The sequence below is a fragment of the Ylistrum balloti genome, unplaced genomic scaffold (assembly GCF_031769215.1).
Source record: "Ylistrum balloti isolate Yb309-2 unplaced genomic scaffold, AGI_CSIRO_Ybal_v1 Utg369648, whole genome shotgun sequence".
NCBI lineage: Eukaryota > Metazoa > Mollusca > Bivalvia > Pectinida > Pectinidae > Ylistrum > Ylistrum balloti.
The window spans coordinates 101603-125233 of record NW_026781905.1 but is presented as its reverse complement, the minus strand read 5'-3'; the positions used below and the strand labels follow the sequence as shown (position 1 = coordinate 125233).

Below are 23631 nucleotides of genomic sequence, written 5' to 3'. Positions count from 1 at the left end.
AACACCTACATACATACCTTCCTGTACAAACACCTACATATATACCTTCCTGTACAAACACCTACATACATACCTTCCTGTACAAACACCTACATACATACCTTCCTGTACAAACACCTACATACATACCTTCCTGTACAAACACCTACATACATACCTTCCTGTACAAACACCTACATATATACCTTCCTGTACAAACACCTACATACATACCTTCCTGTACAAACACCTACATACATACCTTCCTGTACAAACACCTACATATATACCTTCCTGTACAAACACCTACCTCTATACCTTCCTGTACAAACACCTACATACATACCTTCCTGTACAAACACTTACCGATTCTAAGTTTGAAGTTTGTGAATGATTCCTGTGATATGCTCTCCACAACATCCATCATTTTCAACGCAAATCGTACGAGTAAAGCAAGATGTTCTCTACGTCTGCTTCTATCATTTTCCTGATAAAAAAACCCTATACATTTCAACAACGTTAAGAATATTTTTTTATTAAGAAATATATGTATTTCAAGCTACAATTGTATCTCGTTATTGACCTGTTAAACTTCTGCTATTGGTTAATCGTATCAAATATGCTATCACATATGGGCAAGAATTAGCTAATGTAGCACTAAGTGTGACATTGCTGATGTAATATCGTTTAAGTAGTCGCATGTAACATTGACACCAAAAACGTACAACTATTTCTTTTCGGGTCAAGGATACGTACGGAAATCGTTCCCACCAAAAAATCGCTATCGTGAGGTCAAAACTGTTTCAAATACCAAAAATACGACGAAAAAATCACACAACATATTTTACTCCGAATGTGTTCGTAACACTTCATTACGTGATCAAAATTACCAGATTAATGGTCTCCTCGAGTTCCTCTACACCGATAGACGCTATTTTGGAAAACTGCATAGTCACGTGTTAACGTTACTGGGAGCGGGTCGAAATATCTCAAAAAACATTATCGTTACGCGATCTGTTACAGAAATACAACTGTTCCAAATAGAGGGGGTATTTTAGGGTAGTTTGGACACGAAAATTAATTATATCTTATTACCTGATATATTTACCGAACATTGGTCTATTTTCAATCCTATTTTTTGCAGCATTAATCAAATCCTGTACAAAACAAGCGTTTTTATCGATAGACCGATCATTTTGCAGTTGATTAACAACTTTTACAGCACCACAATTCTTCAGGCATTTAATAAATACGACTCGGAGTTTCACTACTGCAGAAATGTCACACTTTTTGCCTATAATTTATCCACTGGCGGCGTACAACTTGTGCTGCTTCCTTGTTATTTAATCCATTAGATGAATTTGTTTTTTCATATGACGATAAAAATAAACCAACTTTAATATTTAAACAATGTTTATTCTCCATTCGTGCATGATTTTGTTTGTTTTTTATTGGATAAACTACTTTGACACTAAAATTTCATTAGAGAATTCTTGCCCATATATCACATACTATCATATTATATTGCATATATCATACCATATCATTGTACATCATATATCATTTAACATCATAGAAAACCCAAAGAGTATTTGCATATAGTGCTCGGCTACGTTTCTCATAGGAGCGGTACAGCCGAAATATTTCTGGAGGCCCCTAACCTCTACATTTACCTACCTCCGTGTAGGTACAGCTGAAATATTTCTGGAGGCCCCTAACCTCTACATTTACCTACCTCCGTGTAGGTACAGCCAAAATCTTTCTGGATGCCCCTAACCTCTACATTTACCTACCTTCGTGTAGGTACATACGAAATGTTTCTGAAGATCCCTAACCTCTACATTTACCTACCTCCGTGTAGGTACAGACGAAATCTTTCTGGAGACCACTAACCTCTACATTTACCTACCTCAGTGTAGGTACAGCCAAAATGTTTCTGGGGGCCACTAACCCTATCTTTATCTACCTCCGTGTAGGTACAGTCAAAACGTTTCCGGAGGCCACTAACCTCTATATGTACCTACCTCCGTGTAGATACAGTCAAAAGTTTCCGGAGGCCACTAACCTCTGTATGTACCTACCTCCGTGTAGGTACAGCCAAAATGTTTCCGGAGGCCACTAACCTCTATATGTACCTACCTCCGTGTAGGTACAGCCAAAATGTTTCCGGAGGCCACTAACCTCTATATGTACCTACCTCCGTGTAGGTACAGCCAAAATGTTTCCGGAGGCCACTAACCTCTATATGTACCTACCTCCGTGTAGGTACAGCCAAAATGTTTCCGGAGGCCACTAACCTCTATATGTACCTACCTCCGTGTAGGTACAGCCAAAATATTTCCGGAGGCCACTAACCTCTATATGTACCTACCTCCGTGTTGGTACAGTCGAAATGTTTCCGGAGGCCACTAACCTCTATATGTACCTACCTCCGTGTAGGTACAGCCAAAATGTTTCCGGAGGCCACTAACCTCTATATGTACCTACCTCCGTGTAGGTACAGCCAAAATGTTTCCGGAGGCCACTAACCTCTATATGTACCTACCTCCGTGTAGGTACAGCCAAAATGTTTCCGGAGGCCACTAACCTCTATATGTACCTACCTCCGTGTTGGTACAGTCGAAATGTTTCTGGAGGCCACTCGCAACCATGTATGTAGCACCAATCGTTTTGATCTTGCACAGATTTTTAAACTCCGGTTCCTGTATCAACTAAACAACAATATACAACTGTCAGCATATGTGGTCAATAGGTCTGCAGTGACCATACAAGTGGTCAGTAGGTCATAGATCACATAACTCCCAAACTGTCCACAGCTGTCAACACTAAGGAATTGCAGTGGAATAAAGGGCGCACATAATGGAAACCATAACTTCAGTTTGCAGGTCACCAGTTTGATAATGAAAGTAAACATAATTGACAATGAGATAATACATTTACCAAAATGAAGACAAACACACACAAAAGTATTAGATTCGATCTCAACTGACCAGGCTCTAAATCTTAAAATTTCTTAGGGTGTTAAACAGAACTACATAATGTCGTATAATTTTATCACCCCGTCAACAGCCAGGGTCATTTTGAGTTTCGTTGTAGTTGTTGGTGGCTACCTCATTGAACAACATACGGGAGGTCCATCGCCTGACAACCTATCATGTTCGGCTATCGGGATCCCTTTCTAGTCTTAGAACTCTTATAACTTAGAAGTCTTAGAAAACACCATATTTGATTAAGAGCATACCATGGAATAATGAGATTAAATACAAAACTTGTCATTGACTTATTGCAATGTTTCCTCTCTCTCTTGAAATGACGCTAAGTTATTAAATTAAACCATTGTTTTTGTAGAGAATTCAGAAAAAAAATTTAGGACTTAATCAAGGATAATTAGCGCTATTGAAGGGAACAGAAACAGAAACAATGAAAACATGCGAGGACCTTATACTCCTACCTCGTCATAATCCGAAATTATTTCGTTGAGGAAGCGTACACATCCCATGCCGTCTTCATAGTTACAATTTTCTGTGTAGAATTCATCAAAATGGGGGCAAGCGGCAAACATAACCCCGACTTCATCGTAGCTTTGGCTCAGAGCGTGCTGCAAAATTAAAACAGAATTGTTTGTTTGCGAGGTGTATCGCCAGGGGTCACTTTGAGACGGGATCTCCATGTAGTGACCAGTGGTTATCATCACTGATTAACATGCAGGAGGCCCGTCGCATGACGGAAACAACTGTCGTACTCGTGGACATAGCCCCAACAGCACATGGTGGTCCAGTTTCTCAGCTTTCTGAGTAACACAGACCTCCACGAGTATGAACCACCTCCGATCTTCACCATAGATGTAAAAATGAACAGTATTTAGCCGAATACCGGAGACTTTTTTAAGGGTAGTGCATTTTTCTCTGATATTTCGTCGCTCCCTTTTAGAAGTCAAAGTATAACATACAACCCCTCATCTCCTAGAAACATTGATACAGGCCCCTGTGATAGTATAACATACAGACCCTCATCCCCCACAATCATTGATACAGGCCCCTGTGATAGTATAACAGACCAACCCTCATCCCCTAGAAACATTGTAATAGGCCCTGTGATAGTATTACATACAAACCCTCATCCCCTAGAAACATTGATACAGGCCCCTGTGATAGTATTACATACAACCTCTCATCCCCTAGAAACATTGTTACAGGCCCCTGTGATAGTATAACATACAAACCCTCATCCCCCACAAACATTGTTACAGGCCCCTGTGATAGTATAACATACAGACCCTCATCCCCTAGAAACATTGTTACAGGCCCCTGTGATAGTATACCATACAGACCCTCATCCCCCACAAACATTGATACAGGCCCCTGTGATAGTATACCATGCAGACCCTCATCCCCTAGAAACATTGTAATAGACCCCTGTGATAGTATAACATACAACCCCTCATCCCCTAGACATTGTTACAGACCCCTGTGATAGTATACCATACAGACCCTCATCCCCTAGACATTGTTACAGACCCCTTTGATAGTATACCATACAACCCCTCATCCCCTAGAAACATTGTTACAGGCCCCTGTGAGAGAATAACATACCAATCCTCTTCCCCCCAAACATTGTTACAGGCCCCTGTGATAGTATAACAGACCAAACCCTCATCCCCCACAAACATTGTTACAGGCCCCTGTGATAGTATACCATACAACCCCTCATTCCCCACAAACATTGATACAGGCCCCTGTGCTCCCGCCTGAATCATCATGTTCTCCAAAATCATTGCTGATTATTATTAAAGTATGTAAATGAAAAGACCCTACCGTTAGATCTGGTTTGGAGAGTAGATCCCGGGCTATGTCGGGGAAGATGAAAAGACCCTACCGTTATATCTGGTTTGGAGAGTAGACTCCGGGCTATGTCGGGGAAGATGAAAAGACCCTACCGTTAGATCTGGTTTGGAGAGTAGATCCCGTGCTATGTCGGGGAAGATGAAAAGACCCTACCGTTAGTTCTGGTTTGGAGAGTAGATCCCGGGCTATGTCGGGGAAGATGAAAAGACCCTACCGTTAGATCTGGTTTGGAGAGTATATCCCGGGCTATGTCGGGGAAGATGAAAAGACCCTACCGTTAGATGTGGTTTGGAGAGTAGATCCCGGGCTATGTCGGGGAAGATGAAAAGACCCTACCGTTAGATCTGGTTTGGAGAGTAGATCCCGGGCTATGTCGGGGAAGATGAAAAGACCCTACCGTTAGTTCTGGTTTGGAGAGTAAATCCCGGGCTATGTCGGGGAAGATGAAAAGACCCTACCGTTAGATCTGGTTTGGAGAGTATATCCCGGGCTATGTCGGGGAAGATGAAAAGACCCTACCGTTAGATGTGGTTTGGAGAGTAGATCCCGGGCTGTGTCGGGGAAGATGAAAAGACACTACCGTTATATCTGGTTTGGAGAGTAGATCCCGGGCTGTGTCGGGGAAGATGAAAAGACCCTACCGTTAGATCTGGTTTGGAGAGTAGATCCCGGGCTGTGTCGGGGAAGATGAAAAGACCCTACCGTTATATCTGGTTTGGAGAGTAGATCCCGGGCTGTGTCGGGGAAGATGAAAAGACCCTACCGTTAGATCTGGTTTGGAGAGTAGATCCCGGGCTATGTCGGGGAAGATGAAAAGACCCTACCGTTAGATCTGGTTTGGAGAGTAGATCCCGGGCTATGTCGGGGAAGATGAAAAGACCCTACCGTTAGATGTGGTTTGGAGAGTAGATCCCGGGCTATGTCGGGGAAAATGAAAAGACCCTACCGTTAGATCTGGTTTGGAGAGAAAAGACCCTACCGTTAGATCTGGTTTGGAGAGTAGATCCCGGGCTGTGTCGGGGAAGATGAAAAGACCCTACCGTTAGATCTGGTTTGGAGAGTAGATCCCGGGCTATGTCGGGGAAGATGAAAAGACCCTACCGTTAGATCTGGTTTGGAGAGTAGATCCCGGGCTATGTCGGGGAAGATGAAAAGACCCTACCGTTAGATCTGGTTTGGAGAGTAAATCCCGTGCTATGTCGGGGAAGATGAAAAAACCCTACCGTTAGATCTGGTTTGGAGAGTAGATCCCGGGCTATGTCGGGGAAGATGAAAAGACCCTACCGTTAGATGTGGTTTGGAGAGTAGATCCCGGGCTGTGTCGGGGAAGATGAAAAGACACTACCGTTATATCTGGTTTGGAGAGTAAATCCCGTGCTATGTCGGGGAAGATGAAAAAACCCTACCGTTATATCTGGTTTGGAGAGTAGATCCCGGGCTGTGTCGGGGAAGATGAAAAGACCCTACCGTTAGATCTGGTTTGGAGAGTATATCCCGGGCTGTGTCGGGGAAGATGAAAAGACCCTACCGTTATATCTGGTTTGGAGAGTAGATCCCGGGCTGTGTCGGGGAAGATGAAAAGACCCTACCGTTAGATCTGGTTTGGAGAGTAGATCCCGGGCTATGTCGGGGAAGATGAAAAGACCCTACCGTTAGATCTGGTTTGGAGAGTAGATCCCGGGCTGTGTCGGGGAAGATGAAAAGACCCTACCGTTAGATCTGGTTTGGAGAGTAGATCCCAGGCTATGTCGGGGAAGATGAAAAGACCCTACCGTTAGATCTGGTTTGGAGAGTAGACCCCGGGCTATGTCGGGGAAGATGAAAAGACCCTACCGTTAGATCTGGTTTGGAGAGTAAATCCCGTGCTATGTCGGGGAAGATGAAAAAACCCTACCGTTAGATCTGGTTTGGAGAGTAGATCCCGGGCTATGTCGGGGAAGATGAAAAGACCCTACCGTTAGATCTGGTTTGGAGAGTAGATCTGTTAGATCTGGTTTGGAGAGTAGATCCCGGGCTATGTCGGGGAAAATGAAAAGACCCTGGTTTGGACCGTTAGATCTGGTTTGGAGAGTAGATCCCGGGCTTTGTCGGGGAAGATGAAAAGACCCTACCGTTAGATCTGGTTTGGAGAGTAGATCCCGGGCTATGTCGGGGAAGATGAAAAGACCCTACCGTTAGATCTGGTTTGGAGAGTAGATCCCGGGCTGTGTCGGGGAAGATGAAAAGACCCTACCGTTAGATCTGGTTTGGAGAGTAGATCCCGGGCTGTGTCGGGGAAGATGAAAAGACCCTACCGTTAGATCTGGTTTGGAGAGTAGATCCCGGGCTATGTCGGGGAAGATGAAAAGACCCTACCGTTAGATCTGGTTTGGAGAGTAGATACCGGGCTATGTCGGGGAAGATGAAAAGACCCTACCGTTAGATCTGGTTTGGAGAGTAGATCCCGGGCTGTGTCGGGGAAGATGAAAAGACCCTACCGTTAGATCTGGTTTGGAGAGTAGATCCCGTGCTATGTCGGGGAAAATCAAATTGTAAAGCAGGTCCTTGTTCTTCCTTCTCAGCTTCCTCAGCAATTCATGATTACCTATGGCTTTCGTTCTTTGAAGAAACATCTTTCGCTTCACAGTTTCAACCTAAAGTACAAAAAGACAACAGACAAACATTGTTTGGTTTCAAATGTTTTCTACTGTATAGATAAACCCCATTTTATGATCCGTTTTTTTTTCTTTTTCACGATAAGTCTCAACACCCATGTACTAAATTGTGCCCGTGTATTTCTGCGTTACAATAAAAGTCATTATCTTTATAGCGCTGTATATTTTCTGTAAACTATTTGTTAACATGACTACTGGTTTTCTTCCGTATGATAGCTGTTTACAACAATATACAGTTATTGTCCACAAAAAAATCGATATATCGACAAGTTCGATTTATTAAACTTCTATTCATAAAAGGGGCAAATTAGAAGTAATATATTGGAATAAAATTCAGGACCGGCAGTAGATTCGATATATCAAGAAATTCGATATATCAAGAATTCGAATATCGGAGTTCGATTTATAGATGTTTCTATTTTTGTTGTGCGCAGTATTTCTACTGTATTGTCAATGATCAATTTTTTTTTTTTTTTGTGTTTCAATATTTCTTCTTTACGGTAAAACACAAAAGACAAGTTGTTAATTATTAGGTACGATTTCGTGGCTGAATAATTCTAATCTACGGTAGATACCAAACAATTCTGTGTCACAGTATTTCTTCCGACTTGTGAACGACAACTGTCAATCATTAAACACCGTTTTATTTATTTTTTTTTTTTGTTATTCATTGTCTCTATGTGTGGTAATACGTAATATTATTTCTGTGCTGAAACTGTCTTTGATGATTGTGTTGTACTGTAACTGTCAACAGTTCAACACCAAGGTGACATACCTGTCTATTATCAAATGATGAAGATAGGTGTCTGTCACCTCTGCGGGGGAGGTCAAATGGCAACTGACCTTTCACCTCTGCTTGGTAAGATATAATACAAATCTACCTCTGCCTCATCTCTCGACTGAGGAAGCACGTGTTTATCTTTGTGAAGGGAGACACTACATAAGATACCTTTTTGATATAAACTGCCTTTTTTTCACCTGGATTTTTACTGGTGTTTCATACATTTCTCCATATTTGATGAGTGACGATCTTAAAAACATTATTGTTATTTAAGTTAATAGATTTATAAAAAAATCCAATAGAAAAATAATTGAATTTGACAATATAGCACGGAATTGTATATCATTGAACAAGTTATTATATTGGATGATTTAGCCCCCTATAACACAACGAAAGACTATAAACCGATTCCAACCCCCCCCCCCCACACACACACACACTCCCCCCCCCCCCACCCCCGAAATTAAGAAATTACGATGTAATTTGAACAAAGAAAAAAGCACGTGACAATTGTGTAGGTTAGATTATTGGTGAAGAATATTGCAGTCTAAAAATAGATGACCTATTGTTGTAAATGGGTAATTATTGCTAAATCGTTAAAATAGAGTACTCCCACACTTAACTTCATACAAAAGAATTTAAATGAATTTGGTCTGATGTATACGGATTTTTCAATTTCGAGAATATTTAGGCCACATGGATAAAATTTATTGTTTAGCAGATATAACATGATAATGTTTTACAAAAATGGAGTAGTGTTTTTTTATTCTTCATATCAGATTGCTATAGAATATGTAAAAATAGTTGTAATTTTGAAGAAAAACCCCAACTTTGATGAATTAAATGAAAACGAAAGGACTTTGTATTTAGAACAGGCAACCAGAAATCATACTGGCATGCCGGATAATGTAGATTATCACGTGTCCTTATTGTGATACCACGTGATATAGGAAATGATTTATATTGTCACAGTGTCAATTTTGAAACTTCTGACAGAAATTATATGTTGATAGATATACTATTCAAAATATTATCAAGTTCATTTTAAAAACAGAACATTAAATATACATGTAAAATTTGTTGCTATGTAGAAACAGGTAAGTTATACAGGTAAATTTCCCTGTAAGAATTGACACTATTGCTGTCCAGGATTCTCTAAATTAGGTAATATGTGTCTAATTTACGATATCAGCGACATTGGACTCATTCTCATTTACAACATATTAACTTTGTTCTTATAGGTAAGATATCCGCAGCTGTTTATGATAAGCTGGATGTGGAATAAACAATTAATAGACAGCCCGACGTTCAGAATCTGTTACTGATAGATTAACAGGTGGTTGGTTGGTGACACGAAGAACTGTAACTGCTTACTGTATATGATAAGCTGGATGTTGAAGATACAATTAATAGGCAGCCCGACGGTCAGAATCCTGTTAATTATCAATGATTTAACAAGTTTTGTTACTGTGGCATGTCATCAGTACCAATACTTGGCCGACTGCCAAGTTTACCAAACCTGTGACTTATAAATACAAACAATAAAACAGTGATTGTTTTTTTTAAAAGCGTATATATTATAATCAGTGTTTCTTACCTTTCTATTCATCAGAACAATAATTACCAAAAAACTGAGCACGGTTCCGGCAGGTGAGATCATATCCTCTGCTGTACTGTGGATAAATGTTGATAATCATATCATTTCAGTTGTCATGACCGTGTCATCTGAATCACAAGTCAGCCATGTTGTTCTTCAAGTATGTCTGTTATGTACATAGTTTTATCAACAGTTTATAAAAACTTTATTTATTCAGTTATCGATATTCCATTGATATGTGTTCATCTTTATTAGTTTATAAATAAAGCGTCTAACTTTACTATATTTCAAGTCACACTTGGTGCAATCGTCCTTAGAAAGAATAGGCGAAAAATTAACACTACATTCCTTATTCTGGAAGTTCTTGTAACGTTTCATTTTAAATGTTTCACACACAATGAACATAATTAACTGATTTCCGTATCCTATCCTACAACAAGGAGCTATCAATATCATTTGGAAGTAATAGTGATATCACAAGTGTTGTGATTGGATGACTTTCAGGATTCAAAAATCCTTGTCAATGAAATGAATCCGATGCTAGTGAAAACAGAGCGACTATCTTTCATATTGAGGTAAAGGATTTAGAACACGTCCATGGAAACAAATCAAGATCAAATTAAAAACTGGTGAAATCGAATCGATAGGCGGAGAGACTGTGTTGGTGTACACTTATCGCATTTTCCGGGTTTTTTCAGTTTTTGCAATGCTTGTCCAGAAATATGGCCACTCAACCTCTGCAATCCAGGGACAATGAAGCTTTTATAAGTTTAAATTATAGAAAACCGTGATCGATTCATTTAAAACAAATGCCTACAGAAATAACGATTTTGGACAGGTTATTCACATAAACAAACTTTATTTTAGTCTTTTAATAGTCCTTCATCCTAGACTGAAATCGACAACAGGAAGTGGGAGGGGCTATGAGAAAGGACATGAGAAACCTTTTTCGCAGCAAAATTCTCAGATATTACTTGTTTTGGTTACATTTCTTTTAATATTGTGATATTTAATTGGATATATCTCAACTCTTTTAACTCAACGTAAGTCATGACATGGGAAGTCAAGTTTACGTCTATCGTTTCATAATGGGATATATACGAGGAGAGGTCAGAATAAACCCGTGTTGGAATTGAACGAAACTTAGAAACTTCACTTCTTAAATCTTGGCCACCTCGGCCGTAATGCTGTTTGCCTGGTTCGGTTGTGGCTTACTTATTCCCGACTGGGAACGTGACATTACATACTTGGATTTACCAAGATTTACATGGTGGGTGCAGTCGATGAAACAACAGATGCGTACCGTTCAGGAACATCAAGTTTTATTTTCCTTGTATTTTTTCAGGAATCTCAGTGTAAATTTTGATTTTGGTTATATTTTGAGTTTTGGTTGAACTTGTATTCTGTAAGCATGTCGATATCTATTTCTTTTATTTTTATGTGATTTGTGATTTTTCAATCCCGCTAATGATAAAATAAACAATGACGTCATAACTGCTTACTTTGTGTACTTGCCGTTTGGATGTAAATGTACAAGATGCATAAGGGAAACAAAAGCAAATAATACGACGATGAGGCACTTCAAACTGTGTCGTAATTTCACTGTCTCGTTGACGCCAATCATCAGCAACAGTAAGCGCAGGTACACATAATCACACAAGACGAATGTCATCGGTGATTCCACATCCGGTGTAGCATTTCCGGTAGCATTGAAAATGGAAGAAGTTTCGTTGTCAGATGTCCATACATCCTGGAATATAATTAAACGAAGGTCAAATTGTCAAGGACATATTGTACACTGTGACATATAAAGACTGGTGTTCTGGAATATCTAAAGAATGGCATTCTGATTTATAAGATAGGATGCAGTGACACTTCATCTGCATGGACATTGTAACAAAGAAACATGTTTCGTTCAGGAGGGCCAAACCTCGTGATTGTATATCACCATATGTAATCACATGTATATCATGAGATTGTACAAACAATGAAATCCACAGTTCATATACTCACCGTGTCTAGCCAGGCAAAAAGCGAGAAAATAGCCGAAATGAAGATAAGGACGTTTTCGGCAAAATGGACAATCAGGGTCTTTTCGGAGAGACCGTCAATACCCTATAAAGATAAAGTCAAGATAATCACAACACTAGTGGGACAAGGTTCGAAACCTTCTATAAACATAATGGACAAAGGATAATGAGATAAAGATTGCCGTAGTCGTCCCCAACAAGAAACATCAATCGGAAAGTGTTTGACCCCGTTCATAGCCTTAAAATGATAATCGCATTCTGAGAGACTTTCCGCCCTCTGTATTTTACAGGTATAACGTATTTGCAACAGTAAAGGTTGAAGGTCAGGTGACAAGAGGGACACCGACAGCCAAGGTCAAACGTCGGGTGTCTAAGGAACGCCTAGAGTGGAAAACGAACAACGAAGAAAGAGCAGATAGGCAGATAGGAAAGACAGCGAAAGGTCAAGATACAAAGAGCAGCAATAGGAACAGTAGATCTGATTTGGTGTATTATCTCCCCTTAGTAAGAGACGCATAAGAGAACACTCGATTCAGTAAAGGCCAAACGCCTCCTACGATCATGTAGTGGACAACAGACCTTGTTCTTGGGCATTCCTATGCTTCCGTAACGAAACTCATTAAAGAAACTTCCCACGACCTGAGAGAGTTGCCAGTGAATTAGTCGCCTCTTATGAAATGCAGTGAGGTACAGCAGGATTGTTCTTTCCACTGTCTCCGTATGGATCATATGTAGGTCAATCGGATCTCAATTGATCCCAAATAAATCATGATATAAAACATGGTAGTGCTGAAAATATCTTACCTCAGTCATAGTGAGAACGTTCAACAGCATTATAACTGACCCAAGGCACGAAGACACCATGACATTCCAGGACCTGGAATTTGTAATTTCAAGGACGATGTTAAGGCTTCATGCTATGGTAAAATACAGGATCATTGCATTGTTCCTTGAACAAATGACAACCTGAGTCGTCATATCATGCCTAAATGTAAACGAATAAGCTCTGCTTTCGTTCATATCGTAAATGGGTATTCATTTCAACACTTGAACATATGGGGCTATCTTTAGTGGGTTTTACAGATCCCTATTACAGATGAAAGACCGTTATGATTTATCAATGTCATTCCGAATAAGGACACGCCTCTATTTTCATCTCAGAAATCCCGATCATGAAAACCATAGTCTGAATAGAAAGTTAAATTGCTTGAACTTTTCAACATTGTTGGCAGCTCAAGAAATATCAGGCAAATAAATCATACTTCGATATGAGGACGTTCAACGAATTTTGGAAGATGTTATCAAGTCAGACATCAAATAGGATTTACATATAGAATATAACCAGGAAACAACATAAACAACAGCGTCAATCAACCTTGCCTCTGCCATTATCTACCATTGTAGAAAGTTGACCTATACCCCCCTGCCTTTCGACCCCCAGGATAATTGCGATGGCGTGTGTATCAACTTTTGACCCCTCAGTGCGTGCCGAGGGAGTTTGTAGACGTATCCTGCCTTTACCTGTTGACTCCTAGGATACTGTGAGAGATAACTTGTAAATTGTCTACCCCTAGAATAGTATGGAGGTCTATATTAGACAATGGACGGCGGAGTTAGGGAAATGTGTCCGAATTTCCATGGCTTGCGAGAATGCTTGTGTTGTGTGATAGCATGATTCGGTTGGTGCAGTTAAATGTAAAACATAGTGTCATATATATTTAAGATGTACTTTGTAAGAATGTATTTATTTAGCCATGAAATTTGAGTAAATCTCTCTCTCTCTCTCTCTCTCTCTCTCTGTCTCTCTCTCTCTGTCTCTCTCTCTCTATATATATATATATCTGTCTCTGTCTCTCTCTCTGTCTCTCTCTCTTTCCCTCTCTCTCTCCCTCTGTCTCTCTCTCCCCCTCTCTCTCCCTCTCCCTCTGTCTCTGTCTCACTCTCTCTCTGTCTCTCTCTCTCTGTCTCTCTATCTGTCTTTGTCTCTGTCTCCCTCTGTCTCTCTCTCACTCTCTCTCTCTGTCTCTCCCCCCTCTCTCTCTCTATCTGTCTTTGTCTCCCTCCCTCCCTCTCTCCCTCTCTCTCCGTCTCTCTGTCTCCCTCCCTCTCTCTTTCTCTCTCTCTCTCTCTGTCTCTCTCTAAATTAAAAATAAGATGTATATAATTATTTTGAGCCATCTTGTAATGTATGTATGTAATTGTTTTTCTTCTAAAGGAAAGGACGTTAATAATGCTATTGTAACTTGTGCCCAGTCCTTTTGCTTAACGGCAATAATATGTTTAAACAAGTAGGGAAATGTTGCTTTTGTTAAATGTGGACACAAAAGTAACTGCTCCACTTATTATGATATCAGCTGGTCACATCAATGAGTCTTTAGGTACCTCATCGGAATCGTATTTACATTAGACAACAGTTCGGTTATTAAAGCATATCTTGTTGCTAGATATGGTCAAAAAGTGTGCCAGCTATGGCCACAAATGACCAGTAACACAAGAAAGCAACATATCCGATGATAATACCAAAGAAACAAGTAAAAACCACGTTTTAATACAATTTTAGAGTAAGATACAACAGGTAAAAGTAATGCATTAAACTGCATTATACAAATATTTCGTCTTTCTAGAACTCGTCAATGATGCTGCATCATACAGCCGTTCCGTCTTTCTAGAACTCGTCAATGATGCTGCATCATACAGCCGTTCCGTCTTTCTAGAACTCGTCAATGATGCTGCATCATACAGCCGTTCCGTCTTTCTAGAACTCGTCAATGACGCTGCATCATACAGCCGTTCCGTCTTTCTAGAATTCGTCAATGACGCTGCATCATACAGCCGTTCCGTCTTTCTAGAACTCGTCAATGATGCTGCATCATACAGCCGTTCCGTCTTTCTAGAACTCGTCAATGATGCTGCATCATACAACTGGTTCGTCCTTCTAGGACTCATCAGTGATGCTACATCTTACAACTGTTTCGTCCTTCTAGAACTCATCAGTGATGCTACATCATACAACTGTTTCGTCCTTCTGGAACTCATCAGTGATGCCAAATACCTAATTTTTGTATCCTAGGAGGCGACTGCGGAAAATCAAGTGATCGAAAGAAAAACCAACATCTAGATGGAGAGGTGCAGTAATCCCATAATTCAATAAATTCCAAACGTTTAATTTTAATGCACAATTTAAAAGGATGCACTAGTCAGCCAATCAATAGCCACATGTATCTCATTTACAATAATTATTCATTAGCTGAATATGGTATTGCTAATATTACTCTTAACTTTAAATATATATATGGAAAATTTTGGGGTTAGGTCACAACCCTTTTAGTTTTAACATTTACTTTGATAAAATTTCATCTTGGCTTCGATCAATTAGGTCCTGAGTATCACTGACGAGTCCTAGAATCAAATTCTAATCTAGCATGGACATATGCTAATTACTCCTGTTTATTTTATACAATTCGTTTAATTCTATAAATCATTAAAAGATTGTATTTACTTGAAGAAACTGGTAAAGTTGTTCGTAAAGACGACCATTAACACAAACACAAAGGGATAAGGCTGAAGACCGAGGAACTGGCGGCGATACAGGTATTGCTTTTCCGTGATGATGTTTCTGAATCCAAGAGAGACAGGGTACACGTTCATCTCGCCACTGTCAAATCAAAGAGAAAATGTATGAAATGTATAACAAGTTCTAAATATAACGTAGACCGTTAAATAAATCCCCCAAACCACCTCTGCTTTCGCAGAATGATAATCGTTGAAGAAGGAAATAATTCTACTCAACAGCTAAGTCCATCAGCAATAGAGCGAGACAAGTGGCCTCTGGTGGTGAGGCGATGGAAGAATCCCCCCGACAGACAACACAGGGTTGTGTTAACGTTTCAAAGTTTGAACATTTTTACAGGCCTTGTTTTTTGTCCAATCAAAACATTGATTGCACCGCTGTTTTCCTTATATTATTTCTATAGGACTGTTGAACCGTTGAACACGTGACGTCACAGATGTGGGCTACCCATATCGAGGCGATCCTGTTGAGCCAAAGGTGTGCATTTCAGAAAAATCATAATATCTCGGAAACGAACAACTATCTTCGCACTTTCTTGACATTTAATTGTATATAGCAAAACACTCAGGGTACACTTGAAAAGAGACATTTTAAATACAATTTCAGGGCTAGATACTGGACAGCAAACTTGTCATTGATGCTACATCATACAGCTGTTTCGTTCTTCTAGGACTTGTCATTGATGTTACATCATACAGCTGTTTCGTTCTTCTAGGACTTGTCATTGATGTTACATCATACAGCTGTTTCGTTCTTCTTGGACTTGTCATTGATGTTACATCATACAGCTGTTTCGTTCTTCTAGGACTTGTCATTGATGTTACATCATACAGCTGTTTCGTTCTTCTTGGACTTGTCAGTGATGCTACATCATACAGCTGTTTCGTCCTTCTTGGACTTGTCATTGATGCTACATCATACAGCTGTTTCGTTGGTAATTCAATAAATTTCGTGATTTTCATTTATCGGGTAATTCTATGACCACGTGAAGTACCTGGCTATATTCTGTACCGTGTCAATTTCACCAATCTCCTAGATTGTACAAAAGTCGCACAAGTGAGTCCCTTCCTTTTAAATAGATATAAGTCAAGATACAGTAAAGACAACGCATCAAACATGTGTTCTCCCTCTAGAACACGTCATTGACGCTAAGTGTCTGAATTTTAAAGTCCAGAATGCGACCGACTTGATACATATTAAATATCGATGGTATAACGTTATTGAACTGCATTCAAAATTCTGTATATAAATACGTATGTGGAATTAGTCAAATGAATTTTAACTGTACAGTTCGTACTTTGACTGTTATCGTTGTTCATAATACTTAATAATGAGTTCTAGTTAGGAAGCTATTACTACTTTCAAATTAAACATCATACTTAAATTGACAATACTCAAAATAATTGATTGGGTTTAATTATCCAAAGAAATTTGGAAATCTATATTAAATCCCATTGCTTTCTGTATGTTTTTTGTCCAGGTATTCGGGTGACATCATTGATGAAACAACCTTATCATACAATTTACTTGTGAATTTTATTGCGTGATGTATCCTGTGTCCCTTATATTATCCACAACCATATCGGTTATTCGGATACGTGTAGTATTTACACTGAGGCTGTCTGAGGCAGTAAACAAATTGACTATTAAAAGTTAATAGGTAAGATTAAATCATTCAAAATTGTGCTTGACATAAGTCAGATGTTTCATCAAATTATATCAAATTTGTTAATTTATTACTGACGTCTACTAGGAACAATTAAGTATTGACCAATGGTCAGAGGCATTCTGTCGTTACTGATCTACTACACATGTTCATGTATTAGTTCGTTCCCTGATTATATAAGTCATTACCTGGGGCCTATCTAAGCAGTTTGTATGATGGTCAGTGTAACCTTATCTTGTTGTAAACAACTGAATCTATTGCCATTTTTGTGTTTAAGACCATGTCAATAACTCATGTATATTACAATCCATGTTTACCTGTTAGTTAATGTGTAATAGTGCTTTATCAGTTAATTAACATGGCCAGTATAAATACGACCACCTTTCTAACCAGTATGTATCGGTTCATGAAGGCATGTGAGTGTTCCATGTCTCCCTAACCTACATCGCAATAAATCTTCAGCACCCGAACAGCGTTTGGACTTCTTCATCTCCACTCATCACTACACGAAACAAAGTATCGTTTTAAAAACGTGATCATTCCATGATGCGATGTACTAGGGTATTATCACGTGTATATTACACAGTTTGTGGAAAGATTTTTTCCAAAAGACAAAATGGAATACCAGAGTCGAAACATGAACAAGTTGGGAAAAAAAGAGTAACGGTGAAAAAATTCTAGTAACCTTTACCTTTGACCTATGTTGACCGTAATCAGTGAGCAAGCTTGTGTAAAGGATAATATGTGTAACAATACCATGGTCATTATTGCTGTCATGTAAAGCGCTTGAGAGTAATTAATTTCGCATGTTATATAAATTAGATAAAACTGGAGAGGACGGGGGATTCTGTGAGTTGACTTCCGTTTGATGTAAAGGAGATAATTATCCAAGGATGAATATGACGTATGATTCCTAGCTTCCTTAATGAGAGCGAGGACACATCAATTACGTTGTCTGTAAAATGATCGACCGACACAGTGGTAACGCACTCGCTTCACTCGGTTCAATTTCTCGCTCAGACTTGAATAGGCGTGGTGACTTACAGAGCCAGTTTTCTCCAGGTACTCCGGTTTCCACCCACAACACCTCACACATTTCAATGTGGCCAACAACAGTGATTAATATAAGGTTATAGCTTCTTTCGCAATTGGCGTAAAATAAAGCTAATTTAACTTATAGTAATTTATCTCTACTGTGAATTATATATTCTTTCTTATTATTGAAGACTTCAATTGTTTTCTATTATACTATACAAAAGACAATACATATACAGAAGACAGCTCTACAGTAGTCGTATGCTCCAATATTACATTGTCAACAACGGTAACTGCAAGGTTTGTAATGAGTACATGATCGTGGTGAGAATATATATATGTCACTCTACTTACATTGTCGTATCACAGATATCGGAAATTTCATGAGTATCCCATGCGTCGTCCGAATCTAAAATGTCGGAAACCTCTTCTTCAATCTCAGCATGCTAGTTTATAACAGAAAACAGATTCTTCTTTGAAACAATAAACAGTTCAGTCACACTTCAATGATTACAGGGGAGAAGAGCGGTGATTGGATATATAACCAGGGGGCGCTTCAATGATTACAGGGGAGAAGAGTGATAATTGGAATATAAAACCAGGGGGGTACTTCAATGATTACAGGGGAGAAGAGCGGTGATTGGATATATAACCAGGGGGTTATTTCAATGATTACAGGGGAGAAGAGCGATGATTGGAATATATAACCAGGGGGTTATTTCAATGATTACAGGGGAGAAGAGCAGTGATTGGATATATAACCAGGGGCGCTTCAATGATTACAGGGGAGAAGAGCGGTGATTGGATATATAACCAGGGTGCGCTTCAGTGATAACAGGGGAAAAGAGCGGTGATTGGATATATAGAACCAGGGGGTTATTTCAATGATTACAGGGGAGAAGAGCGATGATTGGAATATATAACCAGGGGGCGCTTCAATGATTACACGGGAGAAGAGCGGTGATTGGATATATAACCAGGGGACGCTTCAATGATTACAGGGGAGAAGAGCGGTGATTGGATATATAACCAGGGGACGCTTCAATGATTACAGGGGAGAAGAGCGGCGATTGGAATATATAACCAGGGGGGTACTTCAATGATTACAGGGGAGAAGAGCGGTGATTGGAATATATAACCAGGGGGCGCTTCAATGATTACACGGGAGAAGAGCGGTGATTGGATATATAATCAGGGGTCGCTTCAATGATTACTAGGGAGAAGAGCGATGATTGGATATATAACCAGGGGGCGCTTCAATGATAACAAGGGAGAAGAGCGGTGATTGGATATATAACCAGGGGTTACTTCAATGATTACAGGGGAGAAGAGCGATGTAAAAAATGATCATGTCTCGTCATTGAATCATCTCTACATCTAGAACATAGATGAATATCGCGCTGTTCCTAAAGTCCTATTTCGAAGACAGAGGCAGTATTGCTGTATTCCGAGCCCACACTGACACAAATTAGTAATCTATTGGTGAAATTAAAATGTTGAAGGAAAGTTACCTCATTTTGTAGGTCAGAAATATAACATTGGTTTAAAAATAAGAGCAAACTATCAACATTGTTTTGTTCCCTGGATAAAACGCTCACGTTTTTACCAAAGGATTAAAGGGGGGATTCTGTTCATGAAAACGAAAAGTTGTTTCTGTATTATTGTGAAGAGAAAATCGTACCCTCTACAACAATGTCGATATTCCTCCCTGTTACTAATCTCACATATGACATTAAGATATGATAAAACAGAAATTATTGTATTTATAAAAATGATTTATCAGAATTTTACCTCTTTATTGCGGCTTTGTGAAATGAAGAATGTGCGTATACCAGCACGCTTTAGAAAGTCCACCTTTTCTCCAGCATTACTTGGCGTTATAACGTAATCGTCACTTAGCAACGCACGTGTCACGTGCGTGATATGAACTTTCCTGTCAAAACATTCAAACAATATTAAAACCCTGTTATAAAAATCCAGAAAAAAAAACCCAAAGAAAGGTTTTGTAAGCAGTAAATGAAGTATAACTTTAATACTAAACAATTTACATGCTTTCTAACTTTTGTGTTATTATTTGTGTTAATTGAATATGTTCATATTGAATGCAAGATGTGCTTGCGCATTTGTCTTGGAGGTTTGTAAACAAATCCAATTTACTCTCTTTTATATATATGTTTATTGTGATGTGGTTTTACAGCCTGTATTTATCTCTTAACAACCAACAATGTACTTTATATATAAAACGTTGTGATTCTGTGACTCCATACTTGACTCATTTCTATTACGACAATTACAGATATTAGTTTATCTAAAGGATGATCCTTGTTTACAAAACATCGAAGTAAATAAAATGACATTCACTTTCAGGAAAATTAATTTGTATGGCATGTTAAACTCCTATTGATACATTGTCATGTGCCTGTTTTAATCTAATCAAGTTTATATCACAACGGAAAATGATAATAAAAGACATATCTTGGCAGTGTGTGGTCATCATGTACAGTCGAACTTCGTTATCTCGAAGTCGGCTTGACCTTTGGAAAACTTCGATTTATCCGAGTATTCGATTGCAGTGACCTTGAATGTTTGGTATGAAGTTTGGACGGGGCCGACGGAATACTTACCCTGGAACTCCGGAACTTTCCATCAGATTAGCAATCTTAACATCTTGTCCAAGGACGTCAAACTGCCACTGACTAAGACCAAGCACTCCACTTAATACACTTCCGGTATGCACGCCTACCCTCATTTTCATTTTTGAAGAAATCACGCTACAAAACAAAACAAATTATTAAATCTATATTGAATAACTGTTAATTAAAGACACTCTATAATAAATCTATATTGAATAACTGTTAATTAAAGACACTATATAATAAATCTATATTGAATAACTGTTAATTAAAGACACTATATAATAAATCTATATTGAATAACTTAATTAAAGACACTATATAATTATATCTATATTGGATAACTGTTAATTAAAGACACTATATAATTATATCTATATTGAATAACTGTTAATTACAAACACTACATAATAAATCTATATTGAATTACTCAATTAAAACACTATATAATAAATCTATATTGAATAACTTAGTTAAAGACACTATATAATCAATCTATATTGAATAACTGTTGATTAAAGACACTATATAATTATATCTATATTGAATAACTGTTAATTAAAGACACTATATAATAAATCTATATTGAATTACTCAATTAAAACACTATATAATAAATCTATATTGAATAACTTAGTTAAAGACACTATATAATCAATCTATATTGAATAACTGTTGATTAAAGACACTATATAATTATATCTATATTGAATAACAGTTAATTAAAGACACTATATAATTATATCTATATTGAATAACTGTTAATTAAAGACACTATATAATTATATCTATATTGAATAACTGTTAATTAAAGACACTATATAATTATATCTATATTGAATAACTGTTAATTAAATACACTATATAATTATATCTATATTGAATAACTGTTAATTAAAGACACTATATAATAAATCTATATTGAATTACTCAATTAAAACACTATATAATAAATCTATATTGAATAACTTAGTTAAAGACACTATATAATCAATCTATATTGAATAACTGTTGATTAAAGACACTATATAATTATATCTATATTGAATAACAGTTAATTAAAGACACTATATAATTATATCTATATTGAATAACTGTTAATTAAAGACACTATATAATAAATCTATATTGAATTACTCAATTAAAACACTATATAATAAATCTATATTGAATAACTTAGTTAAAGACACTATATAATCAATCTATATTGAATAACTGTTGATTAAAGACACTATGTAATTATATCTATATTGAATAACAGTTAATTAAAGACACTATATAATTATATCTATATTGAATAACTGTTAATTAAAGACACTATATAATTATATCTATATTGAATAACTGTTAATTAAAGACACTATATAATTATATCTATATTGAATAACTGTTAATTAAATACACTATCTAATAAATCTATATTGAATAACTGTTAATTAAAGACACTATATAATAAATCTATATTGAATAACTTAATTAAAGACACTATATAATTATATCTATATTGGATAACTGTTAATTAAAGACACTATATAATAAATCTATATTGAATTACTCAATTAAAACACTATATAATAAATCTATATTGAATAACTTAGTTAAAGACACTATATAATCAATCTATATTGAATAACTGTTAATTAAAGACACTATATAATAAATCTATATTGAATTACTCAATTAAAACACTATATAATAAATCTATATTGAATAACTTAGTTAAAGACACTATATAATCAATCTATATTGAATAACTGTTGATTAAAGACACTATATAATTATATCTATATTGAATAACAGTTAATTAAAGACACTATATAATTATATCTATATTGAATAACTGTTAATTAAAGACACTATATAATTATATCTATATTGAATAACTGTTAATTAAAGACACTATATAATTATATCTATATTGAATAACTGTTAATTAAATACACTATATAATTATATCTATATTGAATAACTGTTAATTAAAGACACTATATAATAAATCTATATTGAATTACTCAATTAAAACACTATATAATAAATCTATATTGAATAACTTAGTTAAAGACACTATATAATCAATCTATATTGAATAACTGTTGATTAAAGACACTATATAATTATATCTATATTGAATAACAGTTAATTAAAGACACTATATAATTATATCTATATTGAATAACTGTTAATTAAAGACACTATATAATAAATCTATATTGAATTACTCAATTAAAACACTATATAATAAATCTATATTGAATAACTTAGTTAAAGACACTATATAATCAATCTATATTGAATAACTGTTGATTAAAGACACTATGTAATTATATCTATATTGAATAACAGTTAATTAAAGACACTATATAATTATATCTATATTGAATAACTGTTAATTAAAGACACTATATAATTATATCTATATTGAATAACTGTTAATTAAAGACACTATATAATTATATCTATATTGAATAACTGTTAATTAAATACACTATCTAATAAATCTATATTGAATAACTGTTAATTAAAGACACTATATAATAAATCTATATTGAATAACTTAATTAAAGACACTATATAATTATATCTATATTGGATAACTGTTAATTAAAGACACTATATAATTATATCTATATTGAATAACTTAATTAAAGACGCTATATAATAAATCTATATTGAATAACTGTTAATTAAAGACACTATAGAATAAATCTATATTGAATAACTTAATTAAAGACACTATATAATTATATCTATATTGGATAACTCTTAATTAAAGACACTATAGAATAAATCTATATTGAATAACTTAATTAAAGACACTATAGAATAAATCTATATTGAATA

At 36.8% G+C, this 23631-nt stretch overlaps 1 protein-coding gene across 1 annotated transcript in view; it reads right to left on the bottom strand.

The window, feature by feature from the left end:
- LOC132556038 (adenylate cyclase type 3-like) overlaps positions 1–23631 on the bottom strand; it is a 49997-nt gene that overhangs the window by 6000 nt on the left and 20366 nt on the right. The window contains exons 6-17 of the mRNA XM_060220432.1: positions 20782–20928; positions 19949–20090; positions 18512–18603; positions 15385–15540; positions 12690–12762; positions 11869–11970; positions 11358–11605; positions 9856–9931; positions 7301–7456; positions 3431–3577; positions 2583–2690; positions 346–466 (exon numbers count right to left, since the gene is read on the bottom strand). Of these exons, the coding sequence (XP_060076415.1) occupies positions 346–466; positions 2583–2690; positions 3431–3577; positions 7301–7456; positions 9856–9931; positions 11358–11605; positions 11869–11970; positions 12690–12762; positions 15385–15540; positions 18512–18603; positions 19949–20090; positions 20782–20928 (1568 nt within the window). The remainder of the gene's footprint in view (positions 1–345; positions 467–2582; positions 2691–3430; positions 3578–7300; positions 7457–9855; positions 9932–11357; positions 11606–11868; positions 11971–12689; positions 12763–15384; positions 15541–18511; positions 18604–19948; positions 20091–20781; positions 20929–23631) is intronic.